This window comes from Aptenodytes patagonicus, chromosome 7 (genome assembly GCF_965638725.1).
Source record: "Aptenodytes patagonicus chromosome 7, bAptPat1.pri.cur, whole genome shotgun sequence".
NCBI lineage: Eukaryota > Metazoa > Chordata > Aves > Sphenisciformes > Spheniscidae > Aptenodytes > Aptenodytes patagonicus.
In genome coordinates this window covers 46,742,049-46,768,854 of record NC_134955.1, presented here as the reverse complement: position 1 = coordinate 46,768,854, position 26,806 = coordinate 46,742,049, and the positions used below count along the sequence as shown (strand labels likewise).

Genomic DNA, 26,806 nt, shown 5'->3' with positions numbered 1-26,806 from the left:
ATAAACTGGTGGATAAGTTACTCACTTTTAAAATAGGTGTGTATAATGTTGAACAGCTCTTTAACCCTCACCACATTGCAAGGAACCCCGCTCATTGTTTCATGCTCTGAGCAATAAAGCATCTTCCCAAGGTAGTGGGATGAGAGCTAACCAGGCTCTGTTGTACCTGGTTTTAGGGATTTGTGCTTCAGTTCCTGACGTCTTCTGTAAGTGTAGGATCACCTGTCCTGAAGTGAATGTTTCCCATCGTTCAACTCTGCTTTCCCATCTGTGGTTGTGACTGCTGAAGTTTGAAAACAAAATATTGAAATGATGATGGCATTATCGATGAAGAAAATAAATCACTTACCTAAGATTAAGGTTGCTAATACTTCCTTATGACAGAGAAATTACTGCAGCTCCAGATCTAAACTGTTATTTATGAAGCTTTCAGTTTATTTCATCTTGGTTAGAGAGAAATGTCATGAATCATGAGTGGCACGGTAAGGGACACTGCTGTGTTTTATTAACGGTGCGCAACGTGTGTCCACCGCAGGTGCCCTCATCTTTCCAGCAGATCTTTGAGCTTGGGATACAGTTGTGGTGTTTATTGGTGTGTTCTCCCTTGTAGCAATTATTTTTCAATAATGTATATTATGTGTAGTATAGTTAAGGGAAAGTTAACATCTGTGCAGTAAGAAACAGTAATGACTTTTTTGATATAAATCAGTTACTTCAGACAGGTTTTTTTTTATTACCAAAATAGAATTTGAAAGCTTTTTAGGAAAACAACCTCTAACTCCTGACTTCTTGGGAAGTAAAGTAACTTCTCCACCAAGCGTTGCGGCAACCTCTGCGTTACACAGGTTTTATTAGGCAACGGGTTGGAAGAAGAGGCAGAAGATGGCTTCGGCAGCCCGCGCCCAATTCCGAGCGCTACATTGCTCACAGCGCTGGTTTTAATACACTTTGAATCTGGCTTTGGGGAGGCGGCTGGGCCGGGGCCCGGGGGCGGCGGGCGGGGCCGAGGCCGGGCCCGGGGCTGAGGCCGGGCCCGGGCGGCGGCGCGGGTCCCGTCGGGAGGCGGGAGCGCGGAGGTCGTCGCGGCGGCAGGAAGCGGTTCCGGGTCGTCGGCGGGAGCCAACATGGAGCCCGTCGGGCTCGCGGGGCCTCGCTGAGGGAGAGCCGGGCCGCAGCGGGGCCGCGCCGCCGCCATGTCGCTGGGCGAGTACGAGCGGCACTGCGACTCCATCAGCTCCGACTTCGGCAGCGAGTCCTCGGGCAGGGGCGGCTCCCGCGGCGGCGGTAGCCTGCCCGGCGAGCAGGAGGAGCTGCACTACATCCCCATCCGCACTCTGGGCCGCGGCGCCTTCGGCGAGGCCACCCTCTACCGCCGCACCGAGGTAGGCTGCCCCGGCGGCGGGGCGGGCCGGGCCCCCGCCGGGCAGCGGGAGAGGGGCCCCTCTCGTCCTCCTCCCCCGCGGAAGGGTGCCCCGGGGGCTGCTCCGAGGAGGGACGAGGGCCGCTGTCGGGGCAAGCGGGGCGGTTTCCGGAGGCTGGGTGCTTGGAGGCCCCGGCGCCCGAAGAGCTGCAGCGGGGCTTGCACCTTGGCGTGACTGACAGCCCCCGGGTGACAGCAGCCCCCTGGGTGACAGCCCCCGGCGGGAACAGCCCAGGTGTGAAGTGACAGCTTCGGCCCTCGGTGTCGAGGGGCACAGGGTTTGGGTTCTGGCACGTTTGAGTGCCGCCAGTCTCTTGGTCCCCTAAAGTTTCATAGGGAGATGTGGAGACTCTTCTGACGCTAATAGATTCCTCATTTTTCTATGTTTTATTCCAGTCACAGAGGACATGGGGGCATCTCATACAGGTAACTCTCTCGCGTGATCAGCATTTCAGCATAATCAGGGGAAACTGGCTGAAAAGCCAGTCTTCCCATTGCTCCCAAGTCGTTTAATCCCATCCAGTTCGATCGTAGTTGTGCTTTTTAGCGGCTGTCAAAGAAAAGCACTTGACTTGGTTCCTGAGGGAAGTTCTTCAGTTTTTTTTTCTGGGGGAAGGCGACCCTGTGGTGTCACAGCTCAAACAGTTGTAAGTGAATGCCATTCACTTAACAGATCACTCATAGCATGTCTGACAGTGTGGGTGGGCCTAACGAGGGCAAACTAAATTTGTTCTCGTTTCCTTGAATTTATTTTTTTTTTTAGGAATACCTGGGTATTTGTAATGGCTTATGGTCTTGTACAATATCCCACAGTTATGGGATTGGAAATACACTGTTCTCCCTTTATTGAACCGGAGTATGTTTAGTCTTTATTGAAACAAAAGAAACTCTGTGTCTTTCCCTGGAAACCTTGTAGTATGTTTTTTTTGTTGCCTTTTTTTTTTTTTCTTCAAAGCAAGTGCTGGCCAGCTAGAAAGATTGCTTCAGGCCATCACTATTCCTAGTGACAAACAGAAAACCTCAAAACCTATTGTTGTGAAGAATCTTTGCCTGAAATCTGTAAGAGGCAGGAAAGTCTTTTTACCTTTCCTGAAATTTTAATTTCCTGCTATAAACGCACATACTGTTCTCTTCACAGTAGTGTGTTTTTAATTAAAAGATGTTTTTGTGTTTCAGGATGACTCACTTGTAGTGTGGAAGGAGGTGGACCTGACCCGGTTGTCAGAAAAGGAACGTCGTGATGCTTTGAACGAAATCGTTATCCTTGCCCTGTTGCAGCATGAGAACATCATCGCGTACTACAATCACTTCATGGATAACACCACGCTGCTGATTGAGCTGGAGTACTGTAATGGTGAGATCCCTACTCCCACTTACAAACAGGTGGCTGCCACATTGCTGAGTCACCCTCCTGCAGAACCTGCAGGGAGTATTCCTGGGGTGTCCTCTGGAGAACAGAGGTTTAATTCTGCTGCATAGCTTCTGAAGAAGAGATTGAGAACCCTTCTGATTGATTTGTTTCTCAGGTGCCAGAGAAAGAAGCCCAGTAGTTAGTGCAGCTAGTCGATGATTTCTCGAGTCTTCTGAGTAGCTGATGGTGGTGCTGGTGCAGTGGAAGAAGTGGGTTATTGGTAACATATGCTTCTAATGCGCCTTGCTGTGTTCTTTCAGGAGGACAGTGGGAAAAGACCATGAGGATATTTGGGCCTCTCTGTCAGTACAGAGTGGGGCTGTTTTTCAGTAGCATCACTTAAATAGATGCCTTCATTTGGTAATTATAAATCAAAGCTTAAAAATCTACTGGCACACTGCAATCAAGACTTTTTCCTGCCTTGTGCTATCAACTTCTACGTTTACTATTTAAAAAGAAAAAATCCGGTCCTCCTGGTGGTGGAGAAAACTTTAAAATTCCATCCAAGAGTAGATCAGATGGTATTGTTTGGAGGCTGCAGGGGAAGCAGTCCCAGCTGGGATGGAGAGGTAGAAGGATTTGATATGAGGGTCTGAGTTGCAGCTGCTCTTAGACAGGTGGAAGTGGCGGTCATATACAGCTAATACTGCTGGAACAGGATACCTAGCTAGGACTGCAGTATGGTTCCTGTTTGGGTGAGTGGGACAGCTCCCCTGGCTAGGTATCCTGTGTGTGTTTGGGGGTTACGTTAAGCCTTAGCTCATCAGCAGAAACTTTTTTTGGTGGAAAGGTCTATCATCATGTTGTTACCATCTTAGACAGATTGCTTTCACTGGGACAGGTTGGGGAGGACAACAAAGTTGTGCAAAGTATTTTTGAAGGGTGTCAAACACCCTGGTTGGCAGGTTGGCCAAAGCTGATTTTGCTTCTCTGCTTTTTGTTCTTATGCAGGGTGGAGTCCAGTGCAAGAGTAGGGGAATTAGCTCTTAGAGTACTCCTAAAATAAATGGTGCATCAGTGTGAGTTATTTAGCTGCCCTGAAAGAACTGCATGCTTGGGGCCATTATAAATTCATTGGAGGGCATAGAGAGAAGCTGCATAGTACTGATGTCTGTACATGTTTGTTAATGTCTCTAAACTGTTTTACTGTGGGACAATAACCAAGAGATGAGCGTATAGCCTGCGTTGCCTGAATATGTCTGAGTGATACAGAACTAGGGACACGAGAAAGAGGGAATCTCATTTGGACTTATGGGTATTGGTTTTGCCAATGTGTTAATAGTTGTTTCTGTGGCTTTTTTTACAGTGTACAAGTCCAAGATAATTTGTGAGTAATCTTTAAAGTAAGGCTGGACTAGTCGCTATCAGGCACTCCTCATAATCCAAAGTTTTTACTGTTTAATTGGCACATCTCTTCCGGAGATCTGGGAAACACTTTCAAATTTGAGTAAATATTGTCCCCATTTTAAAGGGGAGGAAGCCAAGTTATTGATTTATTTGTCTATAGTTCTGTATGTATATCATGGTACCATAAGACTTGGATTTATCATGGGATAACATCAGTGAATACATCTGAAATAGATTTGGGAAGAAATATCCTATAAAATACATTTGTTAAAGAGAGAATAGAGTGTCAGGTGGTTAGTTGTGATTAGATGAAACAAAGAAGAAAGTAATTTGTTTTTCTTTTTAGTATGTGTGCATAGAGGTATTGGTTATCTGAGTCAAGAGCTTATTTATCTCCTTGTGTAGGATTTTGGTGATGTAGTACCTGTCATGCTGCTCTTTGGTTCAGAAAAGCTGCAAAAACAGATGGCAAAAAATCAGAGATGAGGAACAGAATTCACTAAAAGCCTGCATAGTCTTAATCGCTAGGAAAGAGGTTCATAAGAAGAGGCAGAAGTTGAATACTTTGGTTAAATTGTGAATGTGAAGAGCGATTTGTAGATAATTTGCAAATGTGAACATAAGGCAGAAAAAAGAAATGTTGAAAGGTTATAGCAAGGCTGAATGAGAAGAAATTAAGCAAAGGGAATCTTAGTTAGAATATCAGAAAAATCTTCCTAACATGGAAGTCTGAAATAAGTCCCTCAAGGGGGCAGAGGAGCCATTGCGACCTGCTTTGGACATCTACAACTTGACAGGCCCATGGAAATCATAGAGCAGAAAGCTGTCTTGCACCATACCCCTGGGAATGGGAAAGGGCCTGGTGTTCCGTTACTATTAGGACGTAATATACGATAATTTGGAAATGGAATAGCAACAGGATGTGATCAGAGATTTGGGATTTACTGGTAGGATGCTAATCTGGCAGTGAGTCTCACTGCCTGCAGCCCACAGCATCATTTCTTTTAGCTCTCCTTGATTTTCAGTCTTGAAATTGTGAGGTGCCCTGAAGAGTCTGCTGATTTCAGGCTTCTGTTGGTGGTGCTGCTGTTGTCAACCCTTTGTGAATTCTGCATTGATGTATTTGGCAGGGCAGATGAAGGAGAGAGGCAGGTCAGAGCTGGGCAGTAAGTGGGGAAAGGCAGTAAGTTGTGCTTTCAGGGACTACTCTGAACTTATAATGGCTTTCGTTCTCTTTTTTTAACATATTATTTATTTCTATATAATGCTGAGCAGGACAGTCTCACGTGATTTGGTGTACAGGTTATAAATGTTTACATATCCCAAGAAGCGCTTACAGGTAAAAAGGTAGGGACTGCTAGTCTATCTTACTGATTCACTTTTCAGAGAGTATTAAATGGTGGTGTTAAAGAAGAATCATCTCTGCTTAAGCTTAGATACGCTGGTGAAGTTCTTAGATGGAAGAACAACTTAATTTTGTGAGTGCCTGACCAGTTTAAGTGACGAGTGCTGAGGGAGAGCTGTAGTGATTCATCAGATCTCTTAGGGGATTTGAGTATTCCTAGCAGTTCCTGAGTGGAGTAACTGCTGCCATTAACTAAGATGAACCTGTGTTTCTCACTCGCTTATAATTACAGGAGGGAACCTCTACGATAAGATTCTGCGGCAGAAAGACAAGTTATTTGAAGAAGAGGTAATTTGGACTGGTTTGAGGGAGCAGTGGGGCTGGCCTAATGTTCTGGGGATCTGTCTGGTTATCTGAGTATTTATACAACGTTTTTTCCGTAGTGCTGGTGGGGAATTTCTGTGTATATCTGGGGACTGACATCCTTCCTCTCCTGTTGAATATTGCAAGCATTTATGGACTATCAGAAACTTTTAATTTTCCTTTTTGGCTGTCTTATAAACTTCCTAGGGAGGAATAATGAAAGAAAGCGCTCAACTGACTTTGGTCACCTTATCATCTTGGCTAACATTTAGCTTTACAACCTCTTTCTGTTCTGTGTTTCTTCCTGATTGGTACTCAATTTCTCTCTCTTCTTAACCATTTTGTAGGTTCTTTTCTGAGTAATTACCTTTAATCTGTCTCACCATAGATTATTTTTTTTCTTGTTCCTTTTTCTTTTTGTCTGTCTTTGTTTTTTTAAACTTATCTTCTACTGTCTGCTTCCACCTCATGCTGAGGTGGTTAATGATTACACTTATTTACCTTATATAATGACTTTTAAGGCCTTCCGGCTCATGGTGGATATTAAACGGTCCCAGTTCATATCCCAGAGAGCCCAACTGTAGATCTTTTCCGGGTGGTCATTAGCTGTCATTCCTAAGTCTTTTCACTCATTGAATTATGTGACGCTTGTCACGACAGACACTATGAACAGCACTAGAACAATCTACCTTTTGGAATATCTTTTCAGAGATTTCCAAACCAGGAAATTCTAAATTTTCATACTCCTGAAAAAGCATCTAAATGGTACGGTCAGGCCCTCCTGCTGTGCCTCTGTGTGACAGGGACGTATGGGGTTTGGGGGGGTGGGGTGGGGGTGGGTTTGAGCCTCATATAAGGCTTTTATTCCTACCTTTGCAGGTGGTGGTTTGGTATCTCTTTCAAATTGCATCAGCTGTGAGCTGCATTCATCGAGCAGGAATTCTTCACAGGTAAGTGTGGCATGCGGTAAAGCTAAGGTAACCAGTGCGCTTCATGGATGTGAGCGCAGAACTCCTTTGAGTAGCCTTTGCTACTCAAGCAAGCACTGACGTTCACTCCAAAGCATAGCTGGACTGCCTAGATGTATCACTTCTGTAAAGAATTTTTATTGGGCTAGAAACCATCTTGTGGTAAATGTGCAAGAAATTTTATATATGAAAATGGAATTGCTGTCTTTGATGCTGCAGCTTTGTCAACAAAGAGTTAATCCGTGTAGGAAGTAAGTAAATTGGCCCTTTATTGCCATAGCACATAAATGATGTTTGCTAAAGTGGGTAGGACGAGCAGTTACCACAGGCCAAAGGTAATTCCTACCCGTTCCACAATTAATAGCTTCAAACCAACACGTACATCCTGTAATTCCTGGAGGCTAACAGTGATGAAGACTTTGCATTGGTGCATTGCTGTAATATAACCCGTGTGCAGATTTGTCCTGCATTTGGCTGATTCTCATTTCTTCGGCCTGTTATTTAAGGAAGTAATAAAGCTTGTTAGCTGGTAGTGGTAATTTTGACATTGACTCTGAGATTTTAATGAGTAGCTAATTACCTTTTTCTGTTGCCCTTTTCTGTTTGGGAGGGGTAAATTTCATGGCTTATGTGTGCTTCAAGGAGGCCGTGATGTTCTGGGGAGTACCGCACAGGTAGACAGCTGTTTCCAGCATGGTTGGATCGTGTGCTGCACAACATCCTTCTCTAACTATTGAGCATAGCTGTGTGAGGATGTTTTCTGTGGGACAGCATCCTGGTTGCTGCCATTCTAAATCTTTGGTAATTGGCAAGCCTTGCTAATGAAGGGTTGGTACCCTACACTCAACAAAGTAGTGCCTAAGTTTTTGACCTAAAGCAGATGTCATGTCTGTCCTGCTTTGCAGTGATTTCCTGCTTACCACCTCTGTTGCCCATCTTCACAGCAGGGTTCAGAGTCTAGGAACATGGGTGGCCCCAAATCCTTCCATAATAATGAATTGAACAGTTATTTAAATGTTTGCAGTGATTTCCTTCTGCTGCAGACATTGTCAGAGTGACCCAGGCCTTTGCGATGCCCCAAGTGGATGAATGCAAAGTGCTGCTTTACTTGATGTTGTCCTGATCTACACTGGGAAGTTGTTGATGGTACGTTAGGAAAAGGGGGTGTTATCAAGTGTTGGCCATGGGAAGCGTATCATACTGTGGGGGCTTCCTCTCTGTATTTACAGCCTCTTATATTGATCTGTGAAACCCCATATAAATTATTCTGTCTGGGAGAAAGTGTTTTCAATGAGTTTTGGAATTCAGCATTTTTGTGGCCATCAGCCTTTTGATCTTCTGGGCATAGTATGATGACAGTTTTAAAGAGTTGTTCTTGAGGCGTAAAGTAGAGGGATGTTATGCCTAAGTTCTAGAGTGGCATCTGTTTCACACCTTCTGTGTGTGTTTATTTGCATACATACATATTCATGCATACATTTATGTTTTTAGTGAGCTCAGCGACTCCTGGCTTGGGTCTATTTATAAAACCAGGAAAAATAAGACCTGCTCGATGACCTTCATACAAGAAGAGACTGAGAGGGGGAAAAGAACTATCTTTGATCTGTGGCCTTTACATAGGTGTCCGGAGCCTGAGCTTTCTAGACTGTATCGTGTTTGTGTGGGGATGTGATGAAACATGGATAACTGCAGGTATTGCCCCGGTACTTGCGGTCAAATTGCCTTTGGAGAGCTCTGTGTGTGTGTGTGAGTGTGCTGGCAGAGTAGCAAGTGCCTCATTTTGGGGGGGAGGTATAATAGTGTGTGGAAAACTGTGAAATCCAGAAATATATTTGAATGTCTGCATTTCTTTTTCTCCTTTCAGAGATATAAAGACATTAAATATCTTTCTAACCAAGGCAAACCTGATTAAATTGGGAGACTATGGGTTGGCAAAGAAGCTGAACTCTGAGTACTCTATGGCTGAGACTGTGAGTATCTGCCTTCTTTGTGTGCAAACTGAGGTGTGTTTTTCTTTCATCTCTACATGCCTTGCAGAAGACCAGGGATGCTGTACATTCTTGCTGCTTGTTTTCTGTGGTTTTCCTTTCCCTCTCCCCTCAACTTCCCTCAGTGTTATCTCACTAGCATTGGCATATTTGCGGGTGTGTTGCAGCCTGCAGTTATCCTTGCTCCCAGGTTACCTTTTGGAGGTCTGCCTCTCTGCAAAGCAGCAACAGACTAAAGATACGTGCCACTGTGGGCATGGAATTGTGCCAGAGCCAGTATAGCTGTGCTAGAGAGCACTGTTCTTCTTTCCCCAGTACCTAGGCATGGTACTTCCAAAGGTGAATCTGTGTAACACAAAGGCGGTGCTATCCGAAGGTACAGCGACAGCAGTATAGTCACATCAGTACAGCGCTCTCCCTCTGGGCTAGTTATGCCCAGCTTAGCAAATTAAATTAATTTGGTCATGCTGCTGTACTAAGAGGGACATTTTGCCTCAGCTGGATCTGAGATAGCTTGGATGTGCTTGCCTGACATTGCATCGTGCCATAGATACGTCTCCTATCTCTTTAATACTCGGGCTCTGAACTGAGTTACAAAGATGCAAGAAAGGCACTTGCTTCTTATGGTAACCAGGTGTATGGTTTATTGGTAATGCTCTTGGAGGGGGGCAAAGCTTTGTAGGAGAGATTAATTATACCAGAAGGCTGTCAAGCTTGGCTTTGTTCCAGACCCTTCCAGAAAGCAGTTTCGCAGCCAGAGTTATGACACAGGGTAAGCTGTTTTGTAGGCACCTGAAAGGCTCAGCTTGGATTTCCCAGCTCCATTAATTTCTGTGGTGAGCACTAGGCTTGGAAAGGGAGATGTTGTCTGGAGCTCCTATCTGCTGAAGGCCTTTATTATAGTTTGGGATGCAAGCCAGCTTGCACTTCCCCTTACCAGGCCGTATTATTAGATTTAATGCAAGCTATTGGTGTTCTGTTAGGATGTGTAGTTAAATACTTGCCAACCTCCTTCCAGAACATGAGTGCTGTAGTGCAGTTGCACAGTAAGTGGGAACTGAAGGCTACTGCATAAAGCCCTTGCTAAGCTGGGCTGCAGCAAAACCACTTCTGTTGCATCGCATTTTTCACGGTCTTCTGGCTTTCAGAGAAAGTGCAGTCTATGCTATGAATTTCCAGGTTTGTTTTTGCCTGTGTTGTGTGTCTTCATCTGCACCCGTGAGCTTTTTTTTCCTTTTTCACTTCTGAAAAATTTCAAACTACATACCTTCAGCCGTATTTCATTCTGTATATGCTGGCTGTGCTCTGGGCTAATTGCCCAATTTGTGATCTAATGATCAGTGGTGGTCTAGAAGTCATTTTCTGTGAAATGAGTGCAAAACATGTTATTGTCACTATTTGTAATTGTAGCAGTCAAATTACGATTTTGTAAAATGTTTACGTCTTGCTTACTAAACACTGATTTCTTGATTTATCATTCTTTCTCCCATTTACCAAGGAAGATATAGAAAATATGTCTGTCTGTCTTACAGAAAGCTTACATTATCCTTTGCTTAAAAAAGGTTTAGGTGCAGTGTCCTAGTTCTCCATATGATACTCCAGCTAGGTGGGCTTCTGAACCTTCCCATGGCTAGGACTCGCATAGCTCTGTAGCTGTCATGCTCTGTAACGGCAAATGGAAGGGAGATGGCAGATTGTGAATGGGCCCATTAGGTACTAGCAGAGACTAATGAAAGGCAAGCTTTGTAGTCCTTGGAGCTTTGCTGAGAGAGGTGAAAAGAGGGCAACTATAAATATTTCCCCTTCTTTTAAATTCTGTCTTTCTCATTTTATTTTGCTGTCTAGTTCCTTGCTAGGGAATAAGCTCCATTCATCTGGAAGCTTCATTCTTACACCTTTTATCATGTTTGTTCTGTGTCTCCTTGTTGTGACTTTGAGCTATGCCACTATTTCTGTTGTAGCTGAGAGGGCTTCTGTATTTAAATGCTGGGGTTTGGGATTTTGTGTGTGGTGCGGGGTGTTTGTTTTAAACCAACTGTTGAGGAAAGCCCACTTCAGAAGTGGAAACCTTTCAGGTGGGACTCATGCCAGCTTTCTACTTACTGACCCAAAAGTAACCATTCTTCCACTGGAGACAAAGTAGCCTTTGTCCTGGCAGTACTTTGTGATGGGACAGAGTGGCTCCATAGCCATGGGCTGGCATCTGTGTTTGGAAGCTTTGCTAGATCCCTTTTCCCTCAACCTCTTATGAGGGTTTCCGTATGTAAGGGTCGGTCAGCGCATAAGCCCCTGACTACCTCTAAATGTAGTATACTTGAGAGGGGCAAGCTCTTGCTGCATTCTCATGACTACTACTCTATTGAGAATTATGTACCACATCAGGATCTGAGCAGAGAGGTGTCTAGGATCTTCGAAGAAATGCAGGCACAGGCTTGTGGATGAGAAGGGAAGAAACGTGCTTGTCATTCCCATCCCTCCAGCATCCCATCCCTCCAGTCACTTCAGTGCTGTATCAGAGCTGTGTCTAGCTCTGATGCTCATGGGCCTGTGTGAACATGATGGATGCAGAGCTCCCGAATTGAAGGCTGCTGGATCATTTCTGATTTTTAAACGTTATTTTTCCTAGCTGGTGGGAACTCCATATTACATGTCCCCAGAACTCTGCCAGGGTGTGAAATACAACTTCAAATCAGATATTTGGGCTGTGGGCTGTGTCATCTTTGAGCTGCTTACTCTGAAGAGGACCTTTGATGCTACTGTAAGTCTGCAAACCATGATGGACTGAGTAACCTTATTTTTTTTTATCACCCTAAGATTCACACTTGGCTCATAGCTTTCTTAACTCATGTTTTTCTTTCATTGTTGTTTAAATCTGCTGATTAAGAAAACAGTGGCCTGGGAGTGCCAGCTATAGCCAGAGAGAATGTCTGCATGATTTCCCCTACCCTGCACTGCAGGTGCCTCTCTGGCTTCTGCCAAACCCACCCTTGTCTGCAGCCCTGGGTTTACCAGATGCAGAACACAAGCTGTGCTAATTTGTATCATGGTTGTGAATGAAACATCCTTTTCTCTACAAGGAGGAAGTTTGTGGCTGTTTAGTCGTTTTGGTTTTTTTTCAGCGTTACTAGCTGTGAATTTTCTGTGCAGCATTCTGTAGTGAAAAATTCCAGCCTTTGGATTTCATAGGATTTAATCCTGTTAGCCTTTCTCAAAGTTTGGGTGCAAGAGAAGTGTGGTCAAGCTGGCATGGAGGGGGTGAAAGGGAGCATTGCTGGCTGGCGTATGTGATTTGCTAGCTTGTGCCATGAGATGGGAAAAGCTGCTAGCTGCCATGGTGCAAGATTTTGTAACCCTTAAAGAGCCAATGTGGAAATACCATCCTTTCCTGACTTCCTCTCGTCATGGCTACCAAGTCCCCAGTAGCTTTGCTGCTGTGCAGTGTTTCAATGGCAATATGCTGCATAGGAGACTGCACGCAGAGATAAATCTATCCTTCCTCCACTGTTAGGGAATTTGGTGAAAAGCTGGATGTTGCCACCAAGTCCTAGCTATCAGAGGCACCATTTCTGCAGGAATTATTATTAGGTTTCTGGAGAACCTACCAAGCAGGGAAGAAGAAGGATGCATCCTGATCAGAGAAGGAGGAAGAAAATAGTGGTGGCCTGTAGCATCTCTCCCCATTGGATACATTGTCCAGTTCAGTTCCCTTACAGCTGGTTTCTGGTTTCTGCCTAGAATCCCCTGAACCTTTGTGTGAAGATTGTACAGGGAAATCGCGCCATGGAGGTTGATTCCACTGTCTACTCCCGGGAGCTGATCCAGATGGTGAATTCCTGCCTTGATCAGGTTGGTGAAATACTTTTTTCATTTTCAGACACCCCTTCCCAGCTGCCTAAGCCATGGAATTCAGGGGTGAAGGGGAATGACATGCCTGTTTCAGCATCAGGGCTGTTGATGCAGGGTAATTTCTGTGAGGCCTGAGGCATCACTAAAGCTAGGCTTCCTCCAGTTCTCTGAAAGCATTGTCTCAAGATGCCATTCAGTCCTGCAGGTTCTGGAGAGGTGCTGGGTTTACTCTGATGACAATTATTTAATGGGCTAGCAGAAGCAATTATTTTCTAATGCAGTGCTGTGGAGGTGGGGGCATCATCTCAGTACAGTCTCTTAAGGTTCTGGCTTTCTGACCGCGACCCTGGCTTTCTGTAGGGAATTAATTTCTTGAAAGCAAACATTGTATTGATACCTTCAGAGTGTGGAAGTCCCTCCTGCGCATCCCTGGCATTTATCCCTATTTGTTCAAAATATTTGAATTAATTCCTTTCCCTTCTGAAGGGAGTCAGGGAAGGAGGTCCATGCAGGCTTGAATGAGGTCTTCTGGCCCAAGATTTCGTTGTAGATGATGAGCGTTTCCCAGAGAATGACTTGTTGCTCACTTCTTTCAGGATCCAGAGAAGAGACCCACTGCAGATGAATTGCTTGAACATCCCCTTCTCAGCAAACGCAGGAGGTAATCAGATGGTCTTGCCTGAAACCTGGACAGGTGTCAGGGAGAACAGGAGGGTTTGTTCAGACTAGTGGCGTTTATGCTTTTGTAGCAAAGTCCTTAAGTTAATTTGGCCTGACATGAGGCAGTTGTTGAAGTGCACTTCATCCTCTTTAGGAGAGAAGTGCATTCTTGCTGTCTTGTCTTCTGATCGATCCCTGTGTTCTGTTGGTGCGTGGGTATAGTGAGAAAGGTCTCTGCATCCTTTGTCTTAGAAGTTGTTGTATTGAGAACCTTGAGGCATCCCTTTCTGAGGCTCCTTTAAGGAATGCTCGTTCCTGCTCTTCAAATCTCTGTGAATGAAGGGTCACAGAGATCCTCCTATGGTCATTGGAAAAGGCCTTTCAAAATATACATACCATGCAATATAGATGCCCTCGCTTTCTCCCTTTGCCTCCCTCTTCTGGAGAGAGTTGCATTGAAAGTGGCCCATTATAGCTTAGTTTGACCATCAGCCTGCACACACTGTCTTTTTATGAAAGGTGGACCATAATTCTGGACTGTTTGGATCCCATATTGGTTGCTTTGGGGACAGCAGACTTAGTCCTTTATACCAAGATTCTTTTACTTGGTGGTCAGCAAAGTTTGAGTTTTGTATTGCTGTATGCACTAGTAAAAGCCCAAATCCTGATAGTATTTAGCCATTTAAGGTCATTCTTGTGCAATATGGGTATTGGTTGGCCACATTCTGGTATATATGTAGTTTTTTGTCCTCAGCTCTCCTGGAAGTTTGTTAGCTATATGGTACATTACTTCTGCCCTACTTACTGTGTATTGCTGTGAGCTGGTAAACAGCTGCCGCATTTCCTCCAAGAGGGAGCAGCATTTTATTGGAAAGGAAAGCAGTCTGTGTGCTGCTTGTCAGTAAATTGCTTTGGGCGATGTTACTGTTTCCTAAAATGCTTTTTCTCCTTCGGCAGGGAGATGGAAGAGAAAGTCACACTGCTTAATGGGCCAAATAAGCGACCAAGGTAATTATTTGGGCATGTGTTTGAAAGGAGGTCTGGAGAGAACAGCTCCCCAGAGAGGAACTTTGCTGAGAATGTTAGTCTGTGACAACCTTAATGGAATAGTGTAGTTCAGAAGATCCCTAATGCTGGGAATTTGACATGGTTGTTACATGGTTATTGTTCCATGTTTTACTCTGCCTTTTATATCCTGTTTATATGTATGGCTGGAGCCTTGCCTCAGCAGGTCCCATACAGCTCTAATCTGTCCTACTGAGGATGTAGTCTTTACAGCCTACATATTTGAGGATGTAATGTAGATCCCTCCTTTCACACAGATTCCCCTGAGCAAGAAGAATATGACTGAATGTTGAATATTAAATTAATATAAACATCTTTCATAAAACTGGATATATGCAGAAGTTCTCCACAGTCCCCAGCAAGCCTTGTAAGCAGGGTTGCTCCGTGAAGCAGATAGCTTCCGTGACATGTATAGCTGTTTTTCTGTTGACTCATCAGATAGAATTTGACCTTTTTTTCCTCATAAACTTGGAAGTACCATCTGAGCACTTTATGTGAAGTTGTTCCAGTTCATGGGTTGCTCAAAACAGTTTGCTTTGATTACAAATTCTATTTTGCAATCTGCTTGTGAATTGATTCTTACCTGCATCAAAGAGTTATATTTTTGCGCTCAGATGGAAGCCTGTAATTTAAATAAAGAGGAGAGAGGGAATTTAGAAGCTTTTGGATGCTTCTGTATTTTGAGCAAGATTTCATGACCGTTTGTAAGGCTTTCATTTTTCACAAATGAGAACAGCTCCGTGGCCATTCAGTGAAAGCCTGGTCTTTTTAAATGACATAAAATTGGATTGTAGGCGTTCTAAAATGCTTCCTGAAGCATACTTTCTCTGCTGCTCTGAGACAGGTTTGATGCTGAGTCTCTCTATAGCAGTTGAGGCCTCACAACCACTCAAAAAAGAGAAAAGTTTGTGAAAATAAAAACCATGAATGGTTGTGAAGGGGAAACTGATAGACAACAGTAGGAAAATGAGTGATTACAGTGAACACAAACTCATTATTAAAAGCATGTGTGTTTTGTGGGGGGGTCTTGTGCAGGTCAAGTACCATGAATGAGGCTCCCATTGCAGTGGTGACTTCGCGCACTAGTGAGGTGTATGTCTGGGGGGGTGGGAAGTCCACCCCCCAGAAGCTGGATGCCATCAAAAGTGGTTGCAGTGCACGCCAGGTGTGTGCTGGTAATACTCACTTTGCTGTGGTGACAGTGGAGAAGGAACTCTACACCTGGGTGGTAAGTGAGAGAAACTGCAGGAAGGGGGGTAAGGGTGGGAGAAGAGAGTCCAGAATCCACTGCTGACTGTTCATGAGCCTGGTGTAGAATCAGATGGGCAAGCAGCTTGGAAAAGGAGAAATCTGGTTGCAGTGGACACTGTGAGGCCATCTGCTTCAGGGCTGACCCGAGTCTCCCGAGGCAAGTGTGTTTTTGGGAGAAGTTTTCCAGCACGACAGGAAGTGTATTGGAGACTTGCTGTGCACTGGAGGATTGTAGGTGGTGGACTTGTAGGCCCAGACACTGAATCAAACATCTCTTCCTCCCCTTCCTGACTACTGGAAATGCACTGGAGGCTTTGTGATGCTCTGTTGGCTTGTGTATTTTTGAGGAAGGTTTTCCGAGATCAGAACGGGTGGGACGAGTGACCTTGTTGTAATACAGATGTCATCTGTGAGGTAACTTGTGGATGAAACCAGAGATGCCTTATACTAAACTATACTGCTTTTTATGATGAGTGGAAATTCTGTAATAGTTTAAAGTGAATTAAAAAAATGTTGGCATATAATGCATTTAAAACAACTGAATCCAGTCTTCTTGGGCTTAGATGGTCAGTGACATGGAGGTATTCTGCATCTCCAGGCTTCCACAGACTTTTGTATTGATGGTAACAGAATCGGTTAAGACAGATTAGAAAATACTGGTAGGTGGGTGAGAGAAGAAAGAGAACCAAAGGGGAGGAGAGCAACTTAAGTCATTTGCTGGATGTTCCTGTAAGAATGGCCACTGAAAACTTTCAGCTGGCTATTAATATTTTAGTTTTAGCTTCAACACTACTCAGAGTTGTTTTGTTTCTCCTGTAGAATTGGTAGGTCTGGCCACTTCAGTGATGTTTATTTCATGTTATGGGTTTCTTTGCAGCCATTAGGATTTAGAAAAGTAGGTCAAAAAGCTGAAGGATGAATTTCAGTCCTGCAGCAGGGAGCAGGTTCTGTAGCCTGGCAGATGAAAAAGTGAGGATGGGATTCCTCACCAGCTGGTGGTCTGAGACCGGATCACTCCTTGTTAGTGCATAACTGCCTGAAAGCCTGTGCTGCCATTTAGAATGTTGCCTGCTGTTACGCTACATAGCAGATAAGAGTCTCTTCCCTAAGGTAACTAACTCACTTTCTCTTGCTCTTTGCTGTCTTCTGTTGTTCATTCGAGGTGCTGCAATTATTGGCACCATCTCTGGAGTTGTGAATACATAACCTTACCAGATGTTTGTCTTGCAGAATATGCAGGGGGGCACCAAGTTGCACGGGCAGCTGGGACATGGAGACAGAGCCTCCTACCGGCAGCCAAAGCATGTTGAGAAGCTTCAGGGAAAAGCCATTCGCCAGGTATCCTGTGGAGATGATTTCACAGTGTGCATCACAGGTGAGAGCTGGAAGGGGATCACCGTCCCTTCACTTTGCTGTGCTGTGGAGATGTTTGCCTTCACAGTAAGATTAGCAGAGCAGCTTTGTGCACAGAGGAGAAAGTCCCGTATGTTACTCACCCCTCAGTTTTGAGGATAGTAGGTGCAGTAGTGGAGGTAGGTCAACATTATTATACAGAGGAAGGTATTGACTCCCAAGAAGGCTGGGTGTTTTGCTAAGGATGTGCTCCTTTTTGGTGATGAAGCTGGGTGTTGAGCACAGCTCCTTGTGGCCGTGCAGAGTCCCTGCTCTTACCAGTGCATGTGTTGCCTCCATACATGCCCGTATTAAAGACAGAGGAGCCTGAAGTCAAGAATGTCAGTGTGTTTGAAACTCTTTTTGGACTGTGTGGGGAAAGAGTCACCCAATGATAAAAGAAGATGTGTATCTGAGATTTGCTATTTAATGCAGAAAGCTTGAGACCTGGTAGCTGTCTCTAGTTCTAACCCTGCTCATACTTCTGAAGATGTGTTAACTGTGGTGTTGTCTGTTACGGAAGAATCTGAATCTTGCTTTACCCATGAAAACGTAATTCTCAACAAGGTAGTTTCCAGCTTATTTTGCCAGTGCTGGAAAAGCAGAGGTTTGACAGAGAGAAGCTCAGATGCTCAGTGTGCTGGAAGAGTGATTTAGGGAGCCACAGGATCAATTTGTGGGTTTCTGTTAAAGAAAGTGGCAGGTTCAACCCAAGATTTTTTGACACTGGTGGCCTGAAATAGCTGCAGGTTGTGGTGTAAGGTCATCCATCTTAATGTGAACAAGGACGGACTCCATATTCTCCTGATGATATTCTTCTGCACTAAAGAGGAGGATGATTACAGAAAAGAGGTTGCTCTAGCCATGTCCTAAGAGGTTAATATGCAGCCTAATACAAGCTCTGTGTGCTGACCGAGCTTCCCTTGTGTCTTTCAGATGAGGGCCAGGTGTATGCCTTTGGCTCAGACTATTATGGATGCATTGGCATTGACAAGGCTTATGGCTCTGAAGTGCTTGAGCCCCTGCAGCTGGATTTCTTTCTTACCAACCCTGTGGAGCAGGTCTCGTGTGGAGATAACCATGTGGCAGTGCTGACCAGGAACAGAGAAGTTTACACGTGGGGCTGTGGGGAGTATGGTAGGTAGTTTCCCTGGAAGCTAAAGGCACTGGGGCATGCCCGCTCCAGAAAGCAGCTTGGTGCAGGTGTGTAATGTAGGGCCTGGGTGAGGGCAGTCTGGTATGTCCTGGGGGCAAAGAACATCGTTTCTTTGGGGCTTTCTTTCCTTGTAAGAATGGGGAGCTGGGGACTGAGCCCTTGGGACTTTGGGAAGCTCTAGGGTGCCGCTTGGCTTCCTTGTAGGTAGGGCAGTTGTTCTGTGAGTGGGGTTGGATTACCTTGAGGATTGGCAGGCAGTGATGCATGTAGGGGAGCAGGTTTCTAGTTCTGTAGAGAGATTCCTTTGGGACTATGGAGAGACAATACCATTTCTTAGGGGTGGGCACCTTGTGAGGCCATTTCTAACTGTAGTGTTTTCACTGACGCAGGGCGCTTGGGCTTGGATTCAGAAGAAGATCACTACACCCCTCAGAAGGTAGGGCTGTGACGACTACTTCTCAAAATCTGCATGGGCATAAATCCAAATTAGTTGCTGTTTGGAAATATTAACTGTCTGAGGCTCAGGTGTTTTTTCTGAGGTATCATAGAGTTTGCGAGGGTTTTAACTTTACTTCCTCACTTTATTTTGCTTTGTTTCGGCAGAGGGACATGTCACTCCCAAACCAGCCAGCATCATGACTTAGAGCTTCGTTGCTCTGATCTCCAAGCTGGAACTGGAAATGCCAAACTTAATGTTGTAGAAATCATAGTAGGAAGTACCAAATTGCATACCTCGGGTCTGTAGAGGAAACTCGCAGCAGTGCAAACAAATGGGAGTCTTTGAATTTGACATAATGAGTTAAAGATGAGTTGAAAGTAAAACTGTCTTGAAATACAGTGCTAGGGGTAATTGAGGTAATCTAACCCATTGGGGGTTAGAAACCAACAAGGATGTGCCTGGAAGCCAAATATCTGTGATCACACAGTATCACACCCACACAGCACACAGACCCAAGCCCTGCTCGCCTAACTGGGTCTGGTGCTCGCAGACCCCAGCCGGCCAGGATGCCTGTGCACCCCATTTCTGGTTCCTGTTCTGGCTCACCGGTGTCTGCACACAAGGTCTAGGGTGCCTTGAATTTCTGCATTGTGACTGGAGTTTCAGTATGCTGTAGACTTTATGATATTCTTGCACCTTCATTCAAAATAACTGCATTGGGTATTATCAGTGCCCAGACTGGCTGAACCACTGCTCTAACCCCATATGTTTTCCATGTGCCAGTTTCTATGTAGTAGGTGTTGGGATTTTGATTTTCTTGGGATATATTTCTTCCACATAGGTGGATGTTCCGAAGACCTTAAACATTGTGTCTGTTCACTGTGGCTGTGATGGGACGTTCCTGCTCACCCAGACAGGCAAAGTGTTGGCATGTGGACTCAACGAGTTCAACAAGCTGGGCCTGAATCAGTGCACATCAGGGATAATCAACCATGATGTAAGTGCATTTGGGTCCGTGGCTCCAGCTCCCAGCAGTATATGGGGAAATGGAGGTCCTGTGACAGTGACAAAGCGTTCACTAGCTTTGTGCCAATTTGTTAGTTCCAATCCAAGGCAGTGGATACTGGAATTGTGGGAAGAGGCAATTTTTTCCTCGGTTTCTTGTCTGCTCTATGGGCTTATGTCAGATCTGACGTAGTGAAACAGATAGCGAGCTGCTGCAGGTCGACTTAGCCAGTGACACGGATTCTGGCAGTTCTTTACCATACCCATGTTGGGACTGTCTAGGTTAATGTTGTGGTCTGCCAAGACCTGCTTGAATAGGTCTTAGCTGATGAATGTGTGGTTTTTCACTCTGTGTTTACCCACATGTCTTTTCTCAGACGTACTGTGAGGTGCCATATGCCACTTCGCTTACTTTGGCCAAGCAGCTGTCCTTTTACAAGATCCGTACCATTTCTCCAGGGAAGACACACACAGCTTCCATTGATGGTGAGCCCTATGTATTAAGAAGTGAATACTGGTTGCTGGATTACTTTACATCAGCTTTGCCCTTTCAGCCTGGCCCTTGACATTGAGGGTTGTGCTCTTGGTAGCAGGGCTCGTGCCTACTACAGGATTCCTGTTCCTCAGCAGCGTTGCCTCCTGGCCACCTGAAGCAGCAACATCAGCTTCTGGGTCAGCCTTCCTTTTTTTTAAAGGGAAAAAAAAGTTTGGGGAAGAATCATGCTCTGGGATAGTGGAGGAATCGTTTATGATCGAGTTAGGCTTTGCCCAAGTGACACCAGTCAGAGGGCTGTGAGGAGTCCCAGCCCGCAGCATCAGAAAAGGGGAGCAACGGGAGAAGGAACCGGGGAGGTGTTTCCAGGCTGAAGCCATTCCTCTTGGCTGGCACTGTCCCCTCCCAGCCTGGCTGGCTTCTCAACAGAGTCCTTCCTGGTCATGGGCTGTTGCTGCTAGTTCTCTGCATGCATGGCTGCTTCCAGAGTTGGGCCCTCGCTGTGACTGTCTCCTCGTTCCTCCTCTCAGAGCGAGGCCGCCTGCTGACCTTCGGCTCCAACAAGTGCGGACAGCTTGGTGTTGGGGACTATAAGAAGCACCTGGGAATTAACCTGCTGGGAGGCCCCTTGGGGGGTAAGCAGGTGATCAGGGTTTCATGTGGAGATGAATTCACCATAGCTGCTACTGACGGTGAGTGGGTCTTTGCGAAGTTGTGGTGGGTTCCTTTGAACTAGATCTGCAGGGTAGTTAACTGGCTCCCACTGATCATTTCCTAGACCACCCCCGCAGCACTGCACTGAAATAAAGAAATCTTCCTAGACTGGGGCTGTCTGGCCCTGTTAGTTGTCCAACTGTTGTTAGTTGTCCGCTGTTAGTACAGTGCCAAGCATTTGCTGTCCCTGGGGCTGCGGAGTGCCGGCTTGGTGGCTGCCTGTTAGATTCATTATCAGTTTGTTCTCCCACTGCCAAAATGGAGCTGGTAGATTAGATACTTTGGGATAGCAGTCACAGCAGAGGCTGCGATCCTTGTAGCACTTACAGGCCGAGAGGGAGGGAGGGAATTGAAGCTCCTGAATCTCTCTTTCCTCAGACAACCATATTTTTGCCTGGGGTAACGGCGGGAATGGGCGTCTGGCAATGACATCGACCGAGAGAGCTCATGGCTCGGATATTTGTACCTCGTGGCCTCGGCCAATATTTGGATCATTGCATCACGTTCCAGACCTGTCGTGCCGTGGCTGGCACACCATCATCATTGTTGGTAAGTGTAAGTTTAGGATGAAATTTTGGGATCTTGGTTATGATGATGTATTGCTTGCCAGGACCTAGACTGTAAACCCTGCCTGGGAACAGGCCAGGTTGCTGTGGGGGAATGTGGCAAGCTGCTCTGAGCTCTAGGCCTACAACATTGGCTTTGTTTGCCTTTGTAGGAGTTGTCTTGCTTTCCATGTGGCACTCTAACTGAAAGCATGCTTCTCTTCTTGCAGAAAAGGTGTTGAACTCTAAAACAATCCGATCCAACAGCAGTGGCCTGTCCATTGGTACTGGTGAGCAACCTGCCCTGGGGAGCTGTGGTTTAAATCCATTCAGTGGTTAGAGTGGGTGCAGTTTGGTCCTGCAGCATGGTTTCTCTGTGTTTAAAGGCCTTACAGAAGGGTTCAAAGGGAGAAAATCTACTCGGTGTCATGCATGGGAAGGGATGGCCCAAAGCTGGGAAAGAAAGAACTGAAACAGGAGGAAGAACATGGATGCAGTGAGGCCTTTGTAGTTGAGGAACTTCAATTTGACAAGGAAAAGCTGAGAGGAATTCACTGAAGGGAGCTGATAAGGGAAGGGGGGCTATGGGGCAGCTGCTGGAGAGATGGAGTCCAGTTTCTTGGATCTGTGGGAGGGCTGGGGCCAAGAAGCTGCAAAAGACTGCTGCACACAAGCCCTTTTCGGGAGGCCTGCAGGGAGTTAGGAGATAAGATGTTGAGGGAGATGCCACTAGCATGTGCTCTCACTGTGACTACACAGCCCAAATTTCTGCATCTTCTCTGCTCCAGCTGGGGTTTGGTAACAGGAATAGCAGAGGTGGGGAAAGTATAAAGTTTTCGCTCCTGTTTGCTAGTGGCTCAGAGCTGCACAACTGGAGGAGGAGAGGAAGAGGATAACGAACAGGAAGCGGAGACCCCCAATCCCAGTGGAGGCTTTCGGGGAACCATGGAAGCAGATCGCGAGTTGGGGGGCTGGATCAGCACCACAGAAGCTAAGGGAGGCAACAGTGCTGACAGCAGCTCCTGCCCTGGCTGGCTGCGGAAGGTAATGTGGTGTCTCAGAAATGCCTTAAAATGGGGACCTAGTCTGGGGAGAAGCGAGTGGCCCCTTCCACCTTTAAGGGATGCTCTGAAAGGTTCTAGGAGCTGTGCTGTGCAGGGAACCCTTTAGGCCTCGCTGCCTTTTTTACCACAAGAGGGTGTTGGTGCATTGGTTGAGGAAATGAAGTCAGCTGCAGGAAGGCAGGCAGGCCTGACAGTGCTGCTTTTGTGTATCCAGGAGCTGGAGAACGCTGAATTCATCCCCATGCCTGACAGCCCCTTTCCTCTGAGCATGGCATCTTCAGAGCCTGAGAAGGAGACTCTCCCTTACCAGAAACTTCAAGGACTCAAAGTGGCCTCTGAGGAACCTGTTGGATTAAACAAGCCCAAAACGGAGCCCTGGGTAATATTATCCAAGTGAATGCTTGGCCAAGAGCTCTTGGGGACCATAAATGGCAATGTTTGAATTATGGGGAGAGCTGAGAAGAGGGTGTTGGATTGGCCTAATTCATCTGGGTGAGGAAAACAGGGCTGTTGATAATCAGAGATGATGCTGCAAAGAGAACAATTTACAGGAATCTGGAACACAAAGCTGGGGCTTGGTCAGACTGAAAATAATGAGATCCATTCTGTGGAAAAATGCGGTTAATGCAATTTGAAAAAAAAAAGAGAAGCCTAGGGCCCAGAAGCCTAGCAGAAGATGGAAATTTAGAAAGCAGAAATTGCTGTGAGATAGGAAGAAGAACTGATATAGGAAATCACTGAGAAATTACAACCTGTGAGACTACCTTATTCCAGGAGTTTTCTGTCCCCTTGGAGGCACAGATCCCAGGCTTAGGGAAAGGGGGGTAAACCAGATGGATTTTGGTAATAGGAAGACAGGAGCAGCTTTCCCAGAAAAAGGAGGAAGTTAGTGGCTTTGTACTGAAGATGTAATGACTAGTAGCTTGCTGACCTTGGCCGCTAGAAGTTTGAGAAGTTGGGAATGAGCTGGGGTGACATTTTCTGTGCATGGTTTCTTCTTGTGGCATATACAATTCCTGGCCTGACTTCCCTCCGTGTCTCTGCAGCCTACTTGCCTGAGTCCAACCTTGCCGTGCGGTGAAGGGAAGGCTGCGTCTCCTGTTGCGGGCTGCATGTGCAGTGCTCTGCAAGTGGAGGTGACGCACCTCCGAGGCCTGGTTTTACAGTGTCTGGATGATCAGAAGAAGCTGCAGCAGGAAACCATTCGTCTGAGTGCCCAGCTCCAGCGGTTCTGCAGGGGGACGGAGGGAATGCAGCAGGTGAGGACCCGTCACCTGGGTGCATATCCATGCTCAGGGCTCACTACACTGATCCTGGCTTCTGCATAGATTGTGGAGGCTGCGCAGCTCTTAACAGGCATCTCTCTTAGAGCAGAATGGGGGGACTGAGTATGATGCCTGTCTCTTGTTTGAACTGCTGATGCAGGCTCTGGTGGTAGCAACAGGAACAAAGCCAAGAAGACAGTTTCCTGTGAGGACAGCCCAGTCCTTGAGGGACCTGGGATTCCCCTTTATTTCTCCTGGTGAGAAGGAATGGGCAGTCAGATGTCGTGGAGAGTCCCAAATGGCTGTGGAGAATACGAACTGTGCCTTGTAGAGCTCTTAGCTTTTTTGCAGCTAGTCCTAGAGCTGTTTGGATAACTGCTGTGTGTTTTGGCAGGTGGAGGTTCATTCCAAAGGAACACAGACAGCCAAAGAGGAGATGGAAGTGGATCCAAAACCTGACTTGGATTCAGATTCCTGGTGTCTCCTGGGAACGGACTCGTGCCGCTCCAGCCTCTAGTCTCCTGAGCCCACTGGGATCCATCTAACTTCACAGCACACTAACCGAATGCAGAGAGCGGCTTTCCTGGCTTCAGGTCACTCACAGACAAGGAGCGAGGCCGGAGGCTCCAGAGCAGCACCCATGTACGTTTGATATGAACTAGGAGTGAGTTTGAGAGGGGAAGGGCCCCTGAGCTCTAGGCCAGCTCAGTGATTGAAGCAGCAGCAGCTCCTCTTTGTACCTTATCTGTCAATTCTGCACGTGAGGCAGAACGGCCCCATTATGGCGATGGCTCCAGTAGCGGCTTGTGGCCCTTTCATTGTTTCACTGCTTCTTGGGAGCTGCCTTTGGGACCCCAGTATTCATCACTGCATCTCTAGATGAGAGGAGGAGACATGTCTTGTACTGAAGCTGGCTGAACCCTAAGACTCGCCACCTTCACTTCAGAGGGGTGAAGGACTAGGATCCTCTCCCTACCACATGGTAAGGCCCAGCCGGTGAGGCTGCTCCTCTCTGCTCAGGGGCAGAGGGAGCAGAGAACGTCTCATTCTGGAGGCAGCGGAGATCTTCCTGTTAGGGAGATAACGGTAGACAGCATGTCCCTGGCCTCGAGGCACAGCTTCTGGCCATATGGCTGTATAGACAGAGTTTAAAGGCTTTATTCTGGGTGCCTAGAGCTTTCCAACTTCCAGGCAATGCACCGAGATGAGTGAATGAGGTGTTGTTTCCAATAGCAGTGGCGGGGACTGTTTGAGATGGGATCTCTGGTTCTCAGTTTCAGACCACCTGCTTCCCAACCAGATGACAAGCATCTGGGCCTCAGACTAAGTCACGCATTTCTTGCTCCAGCTGTTTCAACTTGGTTTGGGCGCCAGAGCTTCTGGTTTCTTGGCATAAGCCCGTAGCTTCTCCCTGCTTGGCTTCTGTTCTGCTCAGCCCCTGGTGCCCACGCTCTGTGTGGGTGTGGGAAGAATCAGTGTTTTTCCACTCAGTGTTTTGATGAAGCTGGAATGCAGTTTCCTACCCAGAATAGGTCATTAATGCCGTTGTCACAGGATGCAGCCTTCCCCAATGACCACGAATGATCAAGTCTCTGTCCAGAATTCACCTTCTTCCTAGAAGTGAGAGGCTTTCCCAAGAAAATTGGAGATAGGAAGAGGCATGGTCTGATTCTCAAGATTTCCTCATTTCCTGTTGGAGAATGAGGTTAATTTTATTCCCCTTAAATTTATTAGCAGACTGACTTTGAACTAAGCTTTTGGGATTGGTAGGATCCCTGGGAGCAGTTAGCCTCCCCTGCCTTACGTGAAGCCTCCAAGGAGTCCTGAGTCCCTCTCACCTTTGCTGTGAGAGTGGGGTTGTGATTTCATTAGGCTTAAACCATCCCCATCAATGGCATGTCACTAGAATTGCCTTAGGTCTGTTGGAGTTGGATATCCTATCACCTCTCCTAGACTTCTTTTGAGAGACTGTGCTGGGGTAGCCAGCGTTCCCCATTTGTCTATAGAGGTGGATGCCAAACCATTCTGCTTGTAACGTATACTCCTTAAATACTTCTTTGGTGCCTATTGCTAGTATGTTGGAGCTGAATCAAGTGCAGTCTCTCCAGTGCAGTGTCCAGGGCAAGGATCGTACCGGAGTGCCCGTCCATCATTACTGAAGGAAGGCTAGGAGGACAGCTCTCCTGGGAGGTGGTGAGCATCAGGCACCCTGGCGTGGCCACGTCGCTTGGTTGCCCTTGTGACCCTGCTCTCCTTTCCCCCCTGTGCGCTGGAGCCGGTTCGCAGGTTAGGGTCCCGGCTTGAGGGTTGTTGTTGCGGTTGGAAATGATTGAGTTGGTCACGTTGCAGCAGTGCCTTTGAGGAGTGAAGAGCTGAGCCTGAGCCATGTCCAATAAGCAAGCACCAAGCTGATGGGAGTCGCTCTCCTGCAGTGCACTGCTATCCTCATTTCTCAATGCTCTGCAGTTGGGAAGCTAGGTGCACAGACTGGATTCCCCTTGGATCTAGTGGATGATTAGGGTCCCTGACAGGATGCCCTGTGCTCCACAATCTCATATGTGCCTTAGAGGATTCACGCTATCCAGGTTGTGCCTGTTACAGACCACAGATTTCACACCAGCCAGCTATGCAACCAAAAAAGCAGTTTAAAGCCAGCACCTTCGTCTTGGGCTGAAAACGGAAGGGCAAGTGGGCAGAAGTGCCTTTGAGCAGTTTCAAACCCTTTTTACTTCTCCCCTTCTTGCAGTGCTAGCTCCATATGTGTTGGTCTCCTGCTAGTATTGCTACTGAGTTGTTATAGTGGAACACAACTTATGCCTGCTCTGACACTCTGGCTGAAAACTAGTTTGTCGTTGTCTTTTTTTGAAAGGTTAAAGGGTGTAGTGGTTTGGAGTTTCTGTTTAAATAAATGTTTAAACTCATTCTCCTGTGTTCGGAGTCTTTTTTTTTTTTTTCCCCCTCCCCAAGAGAGGAAGGGGAAGCATGTATATAGTCAGCTGGCTTCACGGCATTCTGTTGATTTTTTGTTTTGTTTTGTTTTTGTTTACAGAAAGAGGGCCAAGGGGCTTG

General features: G+C 46.4%; 1 protein-coding gene across 3 annotated transcripts; it reads left to right on the top strand.

Moving 5' to 3' along the window:
• Positions 1-1,130: 1,130 nt before the first annotated feature.
• NEK9 (NIMA related kinase 9) lies at positions 1,131-26,658 on the top strand. Of its 3 annotated transcripts, XM_076345124.1 has the most exons (23): positions 1,131-1,382; positions 1,817-1,846; positions 2,597-2,774; positions 5,816-5,871; positions 6,766-6,836; positions 8,719-8,824; positions 11,469-11,600; positions 12,578-12,688; positions 13,285-13,349; positions 14,306-14,356; positions 15,449-15,641; positions 16,895-17,039; positions 17,993-18,193; positions 18,602-18,648; positions 19,493-19,648; positions 20,034-20,142; positions 20,680-20,841; positions 21,242-21,412; positions 21,639-21,698; positions 22,262-22,452; positions 22,687-22,851; positions 23,519-23,731; positions 24,132-26,658. In XM_076345124.1, the coding sequence occupies exons 1-23, from the start codon at positions 1,194-1,196 to the stop codon at positions 24,252-24,254; spliced, it is 2,925 nt and encodes a 974-aa protein (XP_076201239.1). In that variant the 5' UTR covers positions 1,131-1,193; the 3' UTR covers positions 24,255-26,658. The 3 variants fall into 3 exon arrangements, with proteins under 3 accessions (XP_076201239.1, XP_076201240.1, XP_076201241.1); XM_076345125.1 differs by lacking the exon at positions 1,817-1,846; XM_076345126.1 differs by lacking the exon at positions 11,469-11,600.
• The last annotated feature ends 148 nt before the right edge of the window (positions 26,659-26,806 follow it).